At 31.9% G+C, this 15,610-nt stretch overlaps 1 protein-coding gene across 1 annotated transcript; it reads right to left on the bottom strand.

Annotated features, from left to right (window-relative positions):
* Positions 1–81: 81 nt before the first annotated feature.
* LOC114404840 (mitochondrial arginine transporter BAC1-like) lies at positions 82–11,092 on the bottom strand. Its single transcript, XM_028367593.1, has 10 exons — positions 11,012–11,092; positions 7,306–7,452; positions 7,091–7,189; positions 6,868–7,003; positions 6,748–6,783; positions 1,921–2,215; positions 1,618–1,836; positions 837–1,522; positions 194–432; positions 82–112 (listed from the first exon to the last, which is right to left on the bottom strand). The coding sequence occupies exons 1-4, from the start codon at positions 11,090–11,092 to the stop codon at positions 6,869–6,871; spliced, it is 462 nt and encodes a 153-aa protein (XP_028223394.1). The 3' UTR covers positions 82–112; positions 194–432; positions 837–1,522; positions 1,618–1,836; positions 1,921–2,215; positions 6,748–6,783; position 6,868.
* Between the last annotated feature and the right edge of the window lie 4,518 nt (positions 11,093–15,610).

The following is a 15,610-nucleotide window of genomic DNA, read 5'->3' on the forward strand; positions in this document are numbered from 1 at the left end:
GATGTAACTTTCAGATTCAAATTGTGATTGCCCAGATCTCTGAATGGACTGTGGCTCGAGGAATCCATACACATCATAATTCCCCGCTCACACACTTGTCTCAGTCAGATGGCTGTGTTGTTAAGCCAAAGTTAATTATGTATGAATTTAAAACAATTACTTTGGTAATTAACAGTAATCTAAAATGACTTACAGAATCCACAACTGTATAACAGATATGCTGAGACATTGACCACCGTGTGCAATTTCAGAGAAATCTTTGTGCTTTATATACAACGGGAAGTTTTGATTAAACACCCTGAATATGGTAGCATCCCACATAACCTGGAGAGGCTTCAAAAACAGTTGTGGGATGGTCAATGTCATCAGGTACAGGGGATCATCGACCTCTTCATCCGGGCTTTCTGGAGGTTTTGCTGGAGACACAGCTGCCTGTTGATCAAACATAGTTAATTAGGAAGTTTTGATTACAGTGAACAAATTAATTGAAAAAAATAAACATATAATACTTGTTCTGATAAACACTTCACAAGATGTGTTGGCCAAGCAAGGAAGGTGTTAAGTGTCTGCCCCACTAAGGTAACCTCGTCAGTGGGTACAGGAACGAGAGCCTCTGCATCTTTAACCTCCTCAACACCAACCTTGACTTGGCCATGCAACAAAGGGATGTTGTGAACTGTTGTGGATCCCTCATAAAGTCTTCCTAGGGCAACTAGGCGAGAAGTATTTTCTTCAATGTATAGCCTGCATTTGTCTGAGTCACCCGTCCCTGGATCGTTCCCTGAGGGAGCAACACAACTCTCCTTTGTGCTAACACGAGGACTTAAGGGACCAACCTCTGGCTCTGCAGGTAGTGCAAGTCCTTGTGATTGCATCTGAGACTGAAACTGGGACTGCATCTGGCTGAAGGATGTATCATCTTTCGAGTCACTTTTTCTGTGATTGACTCCTCCAGTTGGTCTCTGATTTGTTGGGTCAACTGTTCTAGGTCTTCAGGAGGCATGGAGGAAGAACTGCGGGATGTTCGTGAAGTCGATCCAAAGTATTGCTTTATGGTGACACTGGCTCCAACAGCATGAACACGACCAGGGTGCTCTGGTCGCCCAATGGCAGCAGTCAAGATATCCTGACGTCCATGGGGGACGAACGATCCCTGTGACGCTTGCTCGTCCAAAGAATCCTGTACCGAACACATATTTGTCCAGGGAATTCACAAAATACACAAAGATAATTACAATTATTAATTAAAAATGACTTATAATCCTGTTAGCTATTTCCTTTGCTGCCTCAGACGTCATTTGCCCAGTTTTCTTCGTGCGGGCCATCTTCCACTTCACGTGGCGTCTGATGGGAGATGGAGGGTCAATGATGCTTTCAGTGCTTCCAGACTGGGCAGCTTCTTCCAGTCTTTTCTTTGTCTTCTCAGCCATGAGCTTTTCTTCTAAATATTCATAACCCCCACGAGACAATACGTGGGGGGCAGTGTTTTGCTTCTGGGAGGCCTGTGCCTTTTTCCGCACATCTTGCAAAAGTTTAACATTAATGAAAATGATTATTACAATAAATTATAAGAAGTAATTTTGCTGTGGAAAACAAATAAAATGACAAAGTACATACCTCCCATGAGGGGTCTCTGGGCGTCTGACAAAACTGAGCCCATTTCTCCCTGCTAATGCCATATTTTTCACAGACAATGTCGTTCGCACCGTCCTTGTCGGCTGCAAGTGCCCATTTCCTAGTCAAGTCAGATTTAAACTGCCTCTAGAGCTCGCCGACAATCTGAAGAATTTTCTTCTTTGTCCTACTATCAGAAGTTTCAGGGATTTCAAATTCCGTCTGACAAATAATAAATTAGGTTTTATTGTATGAAAATAACAAATTTAGACTATTAAAGAAAATCAACAAAGAAAACTCAAATACCTGAATATCCTTCCATATCAAATCCTTCTGAGCAGTATGCACTTCCTTCCAGGTGTCATATGTTATGTCGACCTTATCACAAGCAACAATCTCCAAATATGTTCTTAATTTCTTCTTGTGGAGACCTTCGGCCTTGCCGGTAGCAGGATCGACGTTGACCACAGGTCTTTTTGCCCCAGGTGGTCTAGTGGCCAATGTTCGTAGCCGTGTCGCCTTGCGTGTCCGCTTCAACGTAGATGGAGACGCTGATGCGTCTGCAGGAGGAGGAGGCGAGGCAGGTGGAGTAGTCATAGTCCTTTAAAGAGAAAAAGTTGAGTTAGTTAATATTATCAAAAAACACTGTATAAGTTATGTAAATGAATGTACCGAAATGAAATACTATATTAGAAAATTACGTTAGACGATGTTAATTAATTCTCCTTCATCATGATCATTACGATTAGCATGAACGTCGTCAGCTTCTTCTTCTCCAGTGTTGTTAGAAGTCATTTGTGTAGACAAAGGACTAACATAAGTGTCCATGTATGAATCATCATCTTCTACATTAACACCAATTGTTTTCCCGTGTAGAACCACAGACCACCTTTCATCACAAGGGTCTTGCACATAAAATACTTGCTTAGCTTGTTCTGCCATGATGAAAGGGTCATTCTGGTAAGCTAGTTTCTTTAGGTCTACCAACGTAAATCTTACATCATCAGTCCGCACACCGGTGTTGTTGTCAACCCATTTACATTTGAAAACACAAACAGTAAATTTGACATAGTTAAGCTCCCATATTTCATCAATGAAGCCAAAGTAAGGGATTGAAGCTACACAGGGATTGTCATCATGTATAGTTGCAAAGTGTTGAGATTCAGCTCTTAGGGTGACCCCGCTGTTTTACATTGTACTTTTGTCGTCTTGTGCTTTTGTATAAAAGAAATACTTGTTTATGTTGTATCCTTGCCAAGTTATAACATTTCTTTTAGGCCCATGAGCTAGCTTTCTTAATGTTTCAGAAACATTTTCGTCAGCAAAGATTGTATCTTTAAACCAATCAGAGAAAGTCTTGTTATGATTTTTCAAGACCCAGTTCTTTGACATTTTTGGATTACTTTGTTTAACTAAACGTTCATGCTGAACTATGTATGGCAAAACTTCATTACTGTTGTTCAACACATACAAGTGAGCTTGTAACAAATCTTCTACACTTGGAGTGATAACATGCAGTCCTCTTGAACCCTTACCGCCCACTCTGTCGTCATGGCGAGACTCAGGAAGGCCAACAGGTTTAGCCTTTTCAATGTACTCTGAACAAAATTCAACAGCTTTTTCTGTGATGTACCTTTCAACAATAGATGCTTCTGGACGATGTAGATTCTTGGTATACCCTTTTAAGATCTTCATGTAGCGCTCAACCGGGTACATCCAGCGCAGATAAACAGGACCACAACATTTGATTTCTCTGACCAGGTGAACAATTAAGTGGACCATGATGTCAAAATAAGCAGGAGGAAAATACATCTCCAACTGGCACAGTATAATTGCAACCTCGTTTTCCAGGTCATCAAACTTGACTGGATCAAGGACTTTGCTACATATGGCATTGAAGAAAAAGAACATGCGAGTTATGGCTAACCTAACTTTGTTAGGCAAAATGTCTCGTATGGCCACGGCTAACAATTGTTGCATCAACACGTGATAATCATGAGACTTTAACCCCACCAGCTTAAGCTCCTTGAACTGCATAAGGCTCTTAATATTTGAAGAGTATCCTTGTGGGACTTTAACCCGGCGCAGACACTAGCACAAACTGATCCTCTCCTTTCTGGATAAAGTATGACAAGTTGGAGGCAAGTATATTTTTTTACCATCAGACCTTGGATGCAACTGCAATCATATGCCCATGTCAGCTAGATCTTGACAGGTATTTAGACCATCTTTCGTCTTGCCCTGAATGTTAAGGAGTGTCCCAATGACACTGTCACATACATTTTTCTCTACATGCATAACATCAATACAATGTCTAACATCTAGATCAGACCAATACGAAAGATCAAAGAAAATGGACCTCTTCTTCTATATGCAACTCTTACTTTTATCCTTCTTTTGGGTCTTTCCAAATTCAGTATTAAGGTGTTCAACCTGCTGGAAGACCTACTCACCGGCTAACGGTATCCGCGCAGTTTCATGCTCTTGACTTCCATTAAAAGCTTTTTTCAATCTTCTGTAAGGGTGATGAGCTTTTAGAAAACGGCGATGTCTAGTGTACACTGTTTTTCTACCATGTTTCAGTTGTATGTAGCTTGTGTCTTCTTCACAGATGGGGCATGCATGATGACCCTTAACACTGTAACTGCTGAGATTCCTATATGCTGGAAAGTCATTAATGGTACAAAAAAACATTGCACGCATTTGAAAAGTCTCCTTGCGAAACCCATCAAACACTAAAACCCCCTCATCCCAGAACTTTCTTAGGTCTTCAATCAACGGACTTATATAAACATCAATGTCATTTCCTGGTTGTCTTGGGCCCGATATCATCATAGACAACATCATGTATTTTCGCTTCATGCACAACCAAGGCGGAAAATTGTAAATTACAAGTAGAACTGGCCATGAACTGTGTTGAGTGCTTAAATTGCTATATGGATTCATTCCATCACTGGCTAGTCCAAGTCTAAGATTTCTTGCCTCTTTGCCGAAATCCGGATACAAACTATCAATCTTCTTTCACTGGGAGCAATCAGCTGGATGACGGACCATTCCATCATATTTTCTCCCATTTGCATGCCAGGTAAGATCTTTTGCATCATCCTCATTAGCAAATAAACGCTTAAACCTTGGAATGATGGGAAGATACCACAACACCTTCGCTGGAGGGCCCTTCTTTGAGTTTTCATCAGAACTGCAGTCCTCATCATCCTTCACCTTGTACCGTGACGCCCCACACCTAGGGCATTTCGACATTTCTTCAAATTCATGTCTGTACAGTATGCAATCATTAGGGCAAGCATGAATCTTCTGATACTCCATACCCATCAGACACAATATCTTCTTGGCCTGATAGTAGCTTTTAGGCAATGTGTTATCCTGTGGAAGCAGATCGTGCACTATTTGAAACAATGAAGTAAAGCTTTTGTCACTCCATCCATATTTGGCCTTGACATTAACCAGACTTAACACCGCCGACAATAGCGTCAAGGAATTGTTGCACCCTGGATACAAAGGCTTCTTTGAGTCACTCTGCAATCTTTCATACACAGGGGCATGTGTTTGCTGGAAAGACTCTTGTCCAAGGTCATGAATCATATCCTCCAAGCGATCTCCCATTTCTACATCAAACGGTTCAGATTGCTGCCCACTCTGCATGTCTGTCATTTCACCATGCCATATCCACGTCGTATAATTTCTCTTAATTCCATCACACAACAGATGCTCTCGTATGTCATCCAGTATTTGTCGTCTTCCGTTCAAACAATTGATGCAAGGACAATAATATTTTCCATCTTCATCCGGTTGACCTCTTTCCGAAGCAAATTGTAAGAATTGCTCGACGCCTTCCTCATATTCTGGACTGATGCGACTTTCATTCATCCAACTTCGATCCATCTAAGTAATAACTCGGTCATACTCTCAAAGTTATTTGATACATGAAAATCTCACTTTTTTATTATAGGTGTGGCCCTATCCCATTCGGGAAGACCGTCTTTTATGGTAGCTTCATACATCAAGGTTAATTTTATTTGTTAAATTTGACAAAATTTTGGCAGCATTTCGCATTGGTCTCCAAGTACACGACATGAAATCGGTGAAATTAATTTCCCGATAATCAAGTATGCACTTAGAGAACAGCTAGAAATGCATTACCAAAATTTCATCAAATTAAACAAAATAATTTTAACCTTAACACATGAATCTACCATAAAAATATCAGTCTCCCCAAACTCTCCAAACGGACAGTTCAAGATTGAATACAATTATTAATGCAAACTGTCTGCAAGAATCATTGCATCCAGTCTCAAATGGCAATCTAAGGTTCACTCATCATGAACACAATTTGTATAACATATATCAATTGTCATTAATGGCAGTGAACACGCAATAAAAATATTCATTGGTAACAAACATTTGTATCTGTGATGATGAGTAGCACGATCCAAAATGAAAGCAAGAATGAAAGAAATAACTGAATGAACACCTACATCAATCATCATTCCGAAAAACATATATCAATATGAATGCTACACTCAGAATGTAGATAGTGACACGAGAAATGAAGAAGAACTCCTATTTTTTATTTAAGTTAAAATATACAAGAGCAGTGGGCATGTAGTTAAAATCTAACTCTGTTCATTAAATTATATGAAATTTTTTGATATCCGAGTTTGATTTTGACTAATAAAAAAATTAATAGTTACCAAAATTATCAAGGAGAGGTGATTCAATTCAAGATTGAATCGACAATCGGCAAAAAAAAGTGGGCTTGTCTGTCTTGGCCATATCATACACTTCCAAAAATGTTAACTTCAATGGCCATTAACAATATACTTTCATGCCAGTGATAGAAATGTTCTATACTTCTTTCCAAAAAATAGGAGAAAAAAAAGCATGTAGAGGCCTAGAGGGCAGCTAAAATAAAGGCCCCTGATTCCAAGTTCTTTAACCAAGCTCTCTAATAAAAAAAGAATTAATTAACCAGCTTAAAATGCAATGCTGAATGCTGTCCTAGTAAAAGACAAAAAATTGAAAATTAGAATTCCAAGGCAAAACACATTCTATTAAAAGCATTATTATCTTCTCCAAATCTTAGCTTGGGTGAACAGTGGCTTTATGAAAGCTTACCTGAACTTTGTAGTATTATCCGCAATTAGGTAGACTCTGCAAAAATAACACAATAGCAATCACCACTTGATGCGAGCCAGATAATAAAAAGTCATCATATTGCAAATGAAAGGAACCAACCTCAGTCATGCTTAATGCCTAGCATTTTCAATGCTAGCTCCCATGCGACTATTGTTGCAGCATTAGCAGGAAATGCTCGACTTACAGTAGGACCCAAACCTGTATAGCATCCGTTGAATCCAGCCCTTTGATAGATCTACAAATAAAACAACTTTTGGTACATATTTTTCTTATAAATGATTGGCAGTTAAAGAAATAATTTAGAAAGATTTACAGAGCTTACTGAACTCAAGACCCGAAAAGGATTTCTTGGACAATTTTTATCAGGGTTTGTCTGAATTAAAGTCTTTGCCACATCAAGAGGCAAAACTGTCAACCAAAACTGGTAGAACAATCAAGAAAAATCACAAAAAAAAAAGGTTCAATAGGTTAATATTCAATAACATGTTTAGTTGTCAACCATAACAGAAAAAAACCGGTAGTTATCAACATGCTTACAGCCACACCACCAAGGCCACCACTAACGATCCAAATTCCAATATCAACTAGGTTGGTGTAATTGGATGAAGCAGCTTTGATATTTGAATGCATGTAATAACACACATATTTGTATACACTGAAAAAGACAACATTCCCTATAGATTCCTAATATGGACAAGTGCACTCTATCAAACTGACACTTTTTGGTCCTATAGATTCCTAATACGCACATAATCACTCTGTTCATTGAAGTTAACATTTTTTGGTCTATCAAACTGACACTTATCACTATGTCTATGACCTTTTTCATTTAATAATGTAGTGATTTCCTAGCCATATTTTAAATTCCTAATATGGACAAGTGCACAATTGTTGATTCGTTGGAAAACCCAACATACGTTATTAGCAGAACGATTATTAATTACAAAGGGCAAACATATAAAAATCATGGCTATTAATTAATCTCATGTGGTAGTAATAAAAATACTACTAAAATTATCAATTCTCCTTTATTACCAGTGGGAATAAAAAAAAAAAATCTAACATATGAAGGGCTTTAATTACATGCACCTCATAATTTCAATCTCAATACATCATCATAACAAATAAAGGATTTTACACACACTTCAATTATACACGTATAAAGCTTATATAAAAATCATAAAATTAATTTCATGACTCACACCATACAAGGTTTATAATTGTAATGATATGCTCTAAATTTCCTCAATAATGTTGACGAAACATTTGGATGAAGACCAGAGATATTACATTGAGTTGGAAGTACACGTTGTTCTCCTTTGTTAAAGGAGAAGAAGTTTCACCTTTCTTATCCTTGAATTGATCTTCACAGGTATGGTCTAGGCAGTTCCAAAGTAGGCACAATTTTAATCCATATATATGCTCTTTCTACTTTGCAATTAATTGAATAAAGCCCAAGATTTTAAACTACAAAAAATGAGGCTGACTGAGGAAATTACCAATTAAGCCAAGTGTTGTCACAGTCACCAATCTGAAATTTCCTTAGTTTTGCCCCCCTTCTATAAAAGATGATACCTCCCCTTGGACTTCAGAGACTACGATTGGTTTTGCCCCCTTTCACAGTAATCAAATGGACAATGCCACCGTTAATATAGTTAAAAGCATATTTATACAGTCAAAGGAAAATTGAAACCTTTTTGCAAAGGGCACATCCAATCGAACACAGAACATGGAAAGAAAGAATAAGGTGTGTGTGCAGCAAAATCGGTAACGGAGAAAAAAAAACTGACCTAGCGAAGCTATGAGTGCTACTGCGATGGCGGAGAAACTGGCCAAAAGCGAACCTCTGTATGCTGTGAGGTTTAGGGTTTGGGAGTGAATTTTAGAGAATGTAATTGCTGCTACTGCTGAAAAAAGAATATAAAACTTTATTTTCCCTCTTCGACATTTAGTTAATTGCTGCTGCTGTTTTGTTTTTTTAATACCCTTTTCCTTTATGTTGCCATTCACTCAAAAATGGAATATACATTTAATATATGTTTGACAAGTATTTTTAGCTAACATATTAACTAAAAGTACAATAAAAATAATTTAATTAATTAAATATAAAAATAAAAGAAATAAACATATGCAAATTGAGTATTAGTCTATTAGGTTAAAATTGTAAATTTTTTAAGAAAAAAATACTAAAGTCACAAAAAAAAAAAAAACAAAATTATGAATCAATTATTAAAGAAAAAATAAAATAAAAATTTAGCCTAATCATTTTAAACTTCATTCTTTTTGTATGTTTATGAGTATAGTGTTGAATTTTCTTTTCCGATAATTAATAATGTGAGTTAATTTTCTATTCCGATAATTGAATTTGTTTCAACTTTCAATATTTTTTTGTTGTTTTTTTTTCTTGAATTAAAGATTAGCTTCTTTTTTTTTTCAAATGACTTATAGTATAATTATAATTATCTTAAAAATCATGTTTTTCATGATTTATTTTTTTATGAAACAGTAGATAGAAATAGAATTCAAGGTTTTTGGATGTATAAAACTAGTGCCCATACCCCGTGTTGCTCGGATACTTTTTTTCAGTTTATATATATATATATATATATATATATATATATATATATATATATATATATATATATTGTTTTTTAATGACAACTTTTTATTCAAGCTACATGATTACATATATTAAATTAAATATATTATATTTTTTCAAATACTTTTTTATATATAATATTTTTAGTATTAAATAATCTTTGATTATCTTCATCACCACATGTTAATATCCAGGTATATTTTTTACTTTTAATACGATAACATATAATTGTTCATGAAAAACACATTTAGGGATGTCACCATACCATTATCAATTAACAAGTTCATTATGTTTTCCACTTTTGACATAACCCATTAAATTTTCCTACATGAAAGAAAATTGATATTTCATGAAAATAATTTAATAATTTGTTAATAAATTAATTGATATTTCATTATGTTTTATTTTGTTGGCATGTTTTGTTCCTCTTGATTGTGTCGTGGTTACTAGATCTAATATGCTCTTCCTCTTCTCAAACTTAGTTCGTGAATTAAAATTTAAAGTTTTATTAAGTAAATCTAAAAAAATTTATTTAATTGAGTATTAAAATGAATTTTGACAAAAAAAATTCATCACTATTTAAATATAATTCTTTTTCTTTGTTTCTTCTTTCCTAAATAATTTTTTTATTAAATTTATTAACAAAAAATTCACATAATTAACAAATGAGGTTAAAAATAATAAAAAAAATGACAAATATAATAAAAATAAATTACATGTGAATTATAATTAACTCTAAATTTAAAGACTTAAAACATAATTTTCGTGTCTCATGAAAATATTTTTATTTTTGTTTTGAAAAATTTGTTTAAAAATAATGAAAATATCATTTTTTTAAATCCTACAAATATATGACATAACTATAATTATTTAAATTAAACCACTGTAACATATACTTTCAATAAATCAAATTAATATATACAAATATTTTAATTTACTTTAAATTTAAAGATAATACGATAATATAAATATAGTAGGATTTCATAGAATTTTTAAACAATATTCTCCATTTACCTATTTAAGAAGAAAAAAACTAATTTTTTATTTTTATAACAATTAAATAAAAATATATTAATAAAAGATTTTAATTTTTTTATGATATAATTGTTTTTTCCAACATTCTATAAAAGTTAAACTCTATTATTAAAAACAGTTTTTTTTTTATATTTTCAAATTAACTAATATCAAATAATTTATATAAATGTGTGTTATATTTAATTGATAATCAATAAATAATAAAACTAAAATTTAAAAATTCATTTTAAAAATTTATTTTAATTTTTAAATGCTTACCTTTTGATTTTATTATTGTTTATTAATTATTTTATTTTTTAATTAAAATATAATTAATAACGCAATATATGATTTTTTTAAAAATATATAAATAATTAAAAAAATTTTATATTAACATCGGTTATTTGATAACCGATGTTAATAAAATATTTGAATGAATAAAATTAAAAACAATTTTCTGTCTATGTAACGTTCCACGGGTTAAGTGGCATTAATTATCCACTTTCAACAAACTTGGCTAGTTAATTTTTTATGTTTTCTTGAGAGAAAAAAACAATAATTTTTCTTCCCTATTTATGTAAGTGCCAACACAATTAATTTGTGTAAGAAAAAGAAGAATAGAAATATGACCCGTATCTCGGGGAGCAAGCCACTGGTGTTGCAAACAATGATGACGGAAATTGCACCAAAAGCATTGAACACCTTGCTCATGACTTCACTTCTGCTAATATCGTAATTCCTATTCAAATTTGATCTCCCTTCCAACCACAATATATAATTTAACGCTAGTTATTATTATGGTTTGAGGACAAGTTTGGTGAGAACAATTAATTAATGTAGTAGTATTTTGAAAGCGAATGCTTAATTACCATCTTTGATTAAAAAAATCAGAAGAAATATAATATATGTAAAAAAATCAGAAGAAATATAATTTTTTATTTTTATAATAATTAAATAAAAATATATTAATAATAAAAATATAGAGGGATTTCATAAAATTTTTAAACAATATTCTCCATTTACCTTTTTAAAAAGAAAAAAACTAATTTTTTATTTTTATAATAGTTAAATAAAAATATATTAATAAAAGATTTTAATTTTTTTATGATATAATTGTTTTTACCAACATTCTATAAAAATTCTATAAAAGTTAAACTCTATTATTAAAAACAGTTTTTTTATATTTTCAAATTAACTAATATCAAATAATTTATATAAATGTGTGTTATATTTAATTGATAATCATGAAATAATAAAATTAAAATTAAAAAATTCATTTTAAAAAATTAGTTTAATTTTTAAATGCTTACCTTTTGAATTTATTATTGTTTATTAATTATTTCATTTTTTAAATAAAATATAATTAATAACGCAATATATGATTTTTTTTTAAAATATATAAATAATTAAAAAAAAGTGTATATTAACATCGGTTTTTTAGAAAACCGATGTTAACATATCATACGTTAACATCGGTTTTTCAAAAATCGATGTTAACATCATTAGTTAACATCGGTTTTTGAAAAACCGATGTTAACATGTATGCATTACCATCAGTTTTTTGAAAAACCGATGTTAACATATCATACATGTTAACATCGGTTTTTGAAAAACCGATGTTAACATCATTAGTTAACGTCGGTTTTTAAAAAACCGACATTAATGTGTATGCATTAACATCGGTTTTTTGAAAAACCGATGTTAACATATCATACGTTAACATCAATTTTTGAAAAACCGATGTTAACATCATTAGTTAACATCGGTTTTTAAAAAACCGATGTTAACGTGTATGCATTAACATCGGTTTTTTGGAAAATCGATGTTAAGAATGATACTTTATTTACAAATATGTCACCGTGTTTAACTTAATATCGGTTTTGTCCAAAATCGATGTTAATAAGCCGATGTTAAAATTGCTTTTTGTAGTAGTGAAATAGTGAGAAGATATAGTGGGTACATTGTTAATGGAGTTAGATTTCATACAAAGACACGGAAAGGTGCTTGAAGACTCAAAATAGTGGCATTGTTATAATTGTTAAGACATTAAGTTATATCAGTTCAAGAGATAAATACCCAAAGGAAGGAGAAAACCATATTACTATGGTGTACTAATAGATATAATTCAATTGGAATATTCAGGAAGATATAAGGTTGTACTTTTCAAGTGTGATTGAGTTGATATAAATAGGGATTGCAAAATTGATAATTTCGATATGACATTAGTGAATTTCAATTATTGACAACATACATGGAATGATGTGATGATGCATTTGTTTTTGCATCTCAAGCTAAAAAAGTATTCTATATGGAGAATAAAACACAAAATGATTGGCTTGCTATTGTACATGCTAAAATCAGATATGTATAATGATTTGATCATACTAGAAGCCGATGATAGTGATGATATCATTGAAGTTATAATACCTAAGGAGAATATTTTACCATATGACAAGGATGATAATTATATAGATGATGAAGATTTCTTCTGATTTGTTTTTATTTGTTCTATTTGAACATTTAGTTATATTTTTAGTATACATATGTATAGAACATTTTGTCACATTTATATACTCTTATTCCTTTCTTTAGTTTTTTGTTCTTATTGTTCATTATTCTTGTGTTTATTTTTTTGTATGTATAAAAATCGCTCAAAATATAATGATATTGTTAGTTTTCTATCAAAACTTGTTTGGTTTTTTCCTCAGCAATTCGATTCTTTGTGATTGGAGATTGGTGAGAAAAAGGATCTCAAAAGCAATGTAAATTTGCATTTCAGGTAATTACATTCACACTACTTGTTACTACTTTATTCTTTTAATTTTGACATGGTGTTTAAAAAATTAATAGTCAACAATGTAGCTATATCTAATTTTATTTTATTTTATTTTATTTTTTGGATTGGTTTATTCAGCGTATTATGGGAAAGCATAGAAAGTTGAATACCATTGTAAATAATGTTCAATCACAAGCAAAATAGAAATCAATTGAAAGCTCCACCGAAGCCAACCAAAATATCAACTCTATAATTGAAGAAAATGCACAATTTAAGGGAGGTATAAAGATTTTATTAACTTAATTTCTCTATTATATTGAGTTGTTTTATTAACTAAATCAACAATCACAAACAAAACAACATATACAAGAATAAAGTTATGTTGAGTCTCATACTTCTCTTGGAAGTGCAAGTGAAAGTTCAACTAAAGGTAAGTAACAATGCAAGTTTACACTTATATATATATATATATATATATATATATATATATATATATATATATATATATATATATATATATATATATATATATATAATAAATGTCATATCCATGAATGATTTAGGTGAAAAGAAGACTAGAGGTTATACACATATGCTAGATGTGTGGGACATGATAGATGGAAAATTCATACTTGTTGAAGTAGATCATTGGGGAAAACTCTTCTAAATGCAATTGGGAGCTTGGTAAGGTGACACCAATGTGCTGCTATCAATTTTCTTAGCTCGGAAGACATGCCTGAGGACTATATTACAGACATGGTTGAATTGATTCAGGTCTAGTATAATACTTTACGAGCATTTTTTCATTTTACTTCTCATAAAATTTTGTTTTTTAATTTCTTACAAAATGATTATTTTTTGTTTGTTAATGATACTTATGATAGAGTAAGTTTTGATTTATTCCTGAATTAACTGAACAAACAAAGGAAATACTGTTTGATGGCATGAGTTTGAAATGGAGACAATTTAGATATGAATTGAAATCAAAAGGATATGATGAGAGAAAAACTAAGGAGGAAATGGTTGTTCACATCATACATTTAAGGGCCAATCCTTCTCAATATCGTGATTTAGTACATTATTGGTGTTCTGAAAAAGGATAGGTATATATGTACAATGTCACCAACCTTTGGTTAATATAACAATTATATATTATATGCTTATTTTTATTATTGACTTTTTATATTTGTTGGCCATAGAAAATAAACAACATTAACAAAAAGAATCACTCAAAATATGAGGACTTTCATTGCATGGGAATCAAAAATATTCTAAGACAGATTCATGAGATGATTTTTCTTTTTTAATATATAGTTTTTTTAATATTTAATTGTTTAGTACAAATAGGATGATTGATTTTTTTAACTAATGTTAGACAATAAAGACTACAGGAGTGCAACCTTCTTAGGTAGAAATTTATATTGACACTTAAACTTGAAAAGATGGAAGCATTGTTACTGAAAAGACTGCTACTATAATTCTAAGAATTTTAATTTTAATTTCAATATGTTCTCTTTGTTTTATGTTTTGCTCAATTTTCTAATAGAGGGTTATGGTGTAAGGGGAAGTAGCTAGTGAGGAGATGAGTTTTGTTTGGTGACATTGAAGTATTGAGGATATTGATGCATGATAATAATTTATAAGGTGTATTTTTGTATAGGATGAACTTAAAAGGAAAATGATTGAATCAAAGAGTTCACAAAATTTACAAAGCACCCAAGATTCTACTGATTGAACAAATGATATATATTCAAAAGTCAAAGGATCTGAAAAAAGAGGACATGTGCATTGTCTTGGCATGCTTCCACATCAAGCAAGTTCATCTCAAAGCTCTTATGCAGATAATAGGATTCAAAAATTGGAGAATTTGCTTGGAAATCTTGTTGCTATCCTTGAAGTGTGATATGCAGAAGACGTACAAATTAATAAAGTCTTAGAAGCTCTAGATCAAGAGGTATGGATTTATAATTTAACTTATTCAAAGATTTAACTATGATATGATATTTTACAAAGAAAAAACATTCATTTAGGTACCTACAAATGGTTCTACTAGTAAAAATCATCAAACTACAAGCGATCCCAACTAGAGGTGGGTTGAAATTTAATAAGTAATATTTTAACAATATCATTTTTGTTAGCATATGGTATAACTTGTAGTGTATCCACACTATCTATGTATGTAGTAAGTTGTAGCTTCCTTTTACTTGGTTCTCTCCTCCTTTCCTTAAGTCATGTATGTACCTAAACTTGTTGACTAAGAAAGAGTAGTTTGAATTTTATTGTTTTCAGAATTGACTCAAACTAATAAATCTTTATTATATTTTTTGCATATATGCTTGATCATTTTAAAAATTTGTTGTTGATTTAGTTCATGAATATGCATATCGTTGATTACTTCAATGTGACTATTTTGTTGGTTATTGTGAATGTTGGATATCATCTCAGCATAGTTA

Source organism: Glycine soja, chromosome 3, assembly GCF_004193775.1.
Source record: "Glycine soja cultivar W05 chromosome 3, ASM419377v2, whole genome shotgun sequence".
Classification (NCBI taxonomy): domain Eukaryota; kingdom Viridiplantae; phylum Streptophyta; class Magnoliopsida; order Fabales; family Fabaceae; genus Glycine; species Glycine soja.

Bases quoted from the DNA above. Each gene is read 5' to 3' on its own strand.
- LOC114404840 (XM_028367593.1), bottom strand. From the start codon at position 11,092: ATGAGCAAGGTGTTCAATGCTTTTGGTGCAATTTCCGTCATCATTGTT. The intron at 7,453-11,011 runs GTCATATTTCTA...TGTCCATATTAG, and splicing joins GCTTGCTCCCCGAGATACGG to GAATCTATAGGGAATGTTGT. The intron at 7,190-7,305 runs GTAAGCATGTTG...TTGTTCTACCAG, and splicing joins GTGGCCTTGGTGGTGTGGCT to TTTTGGTTGACAGTTTTGCC.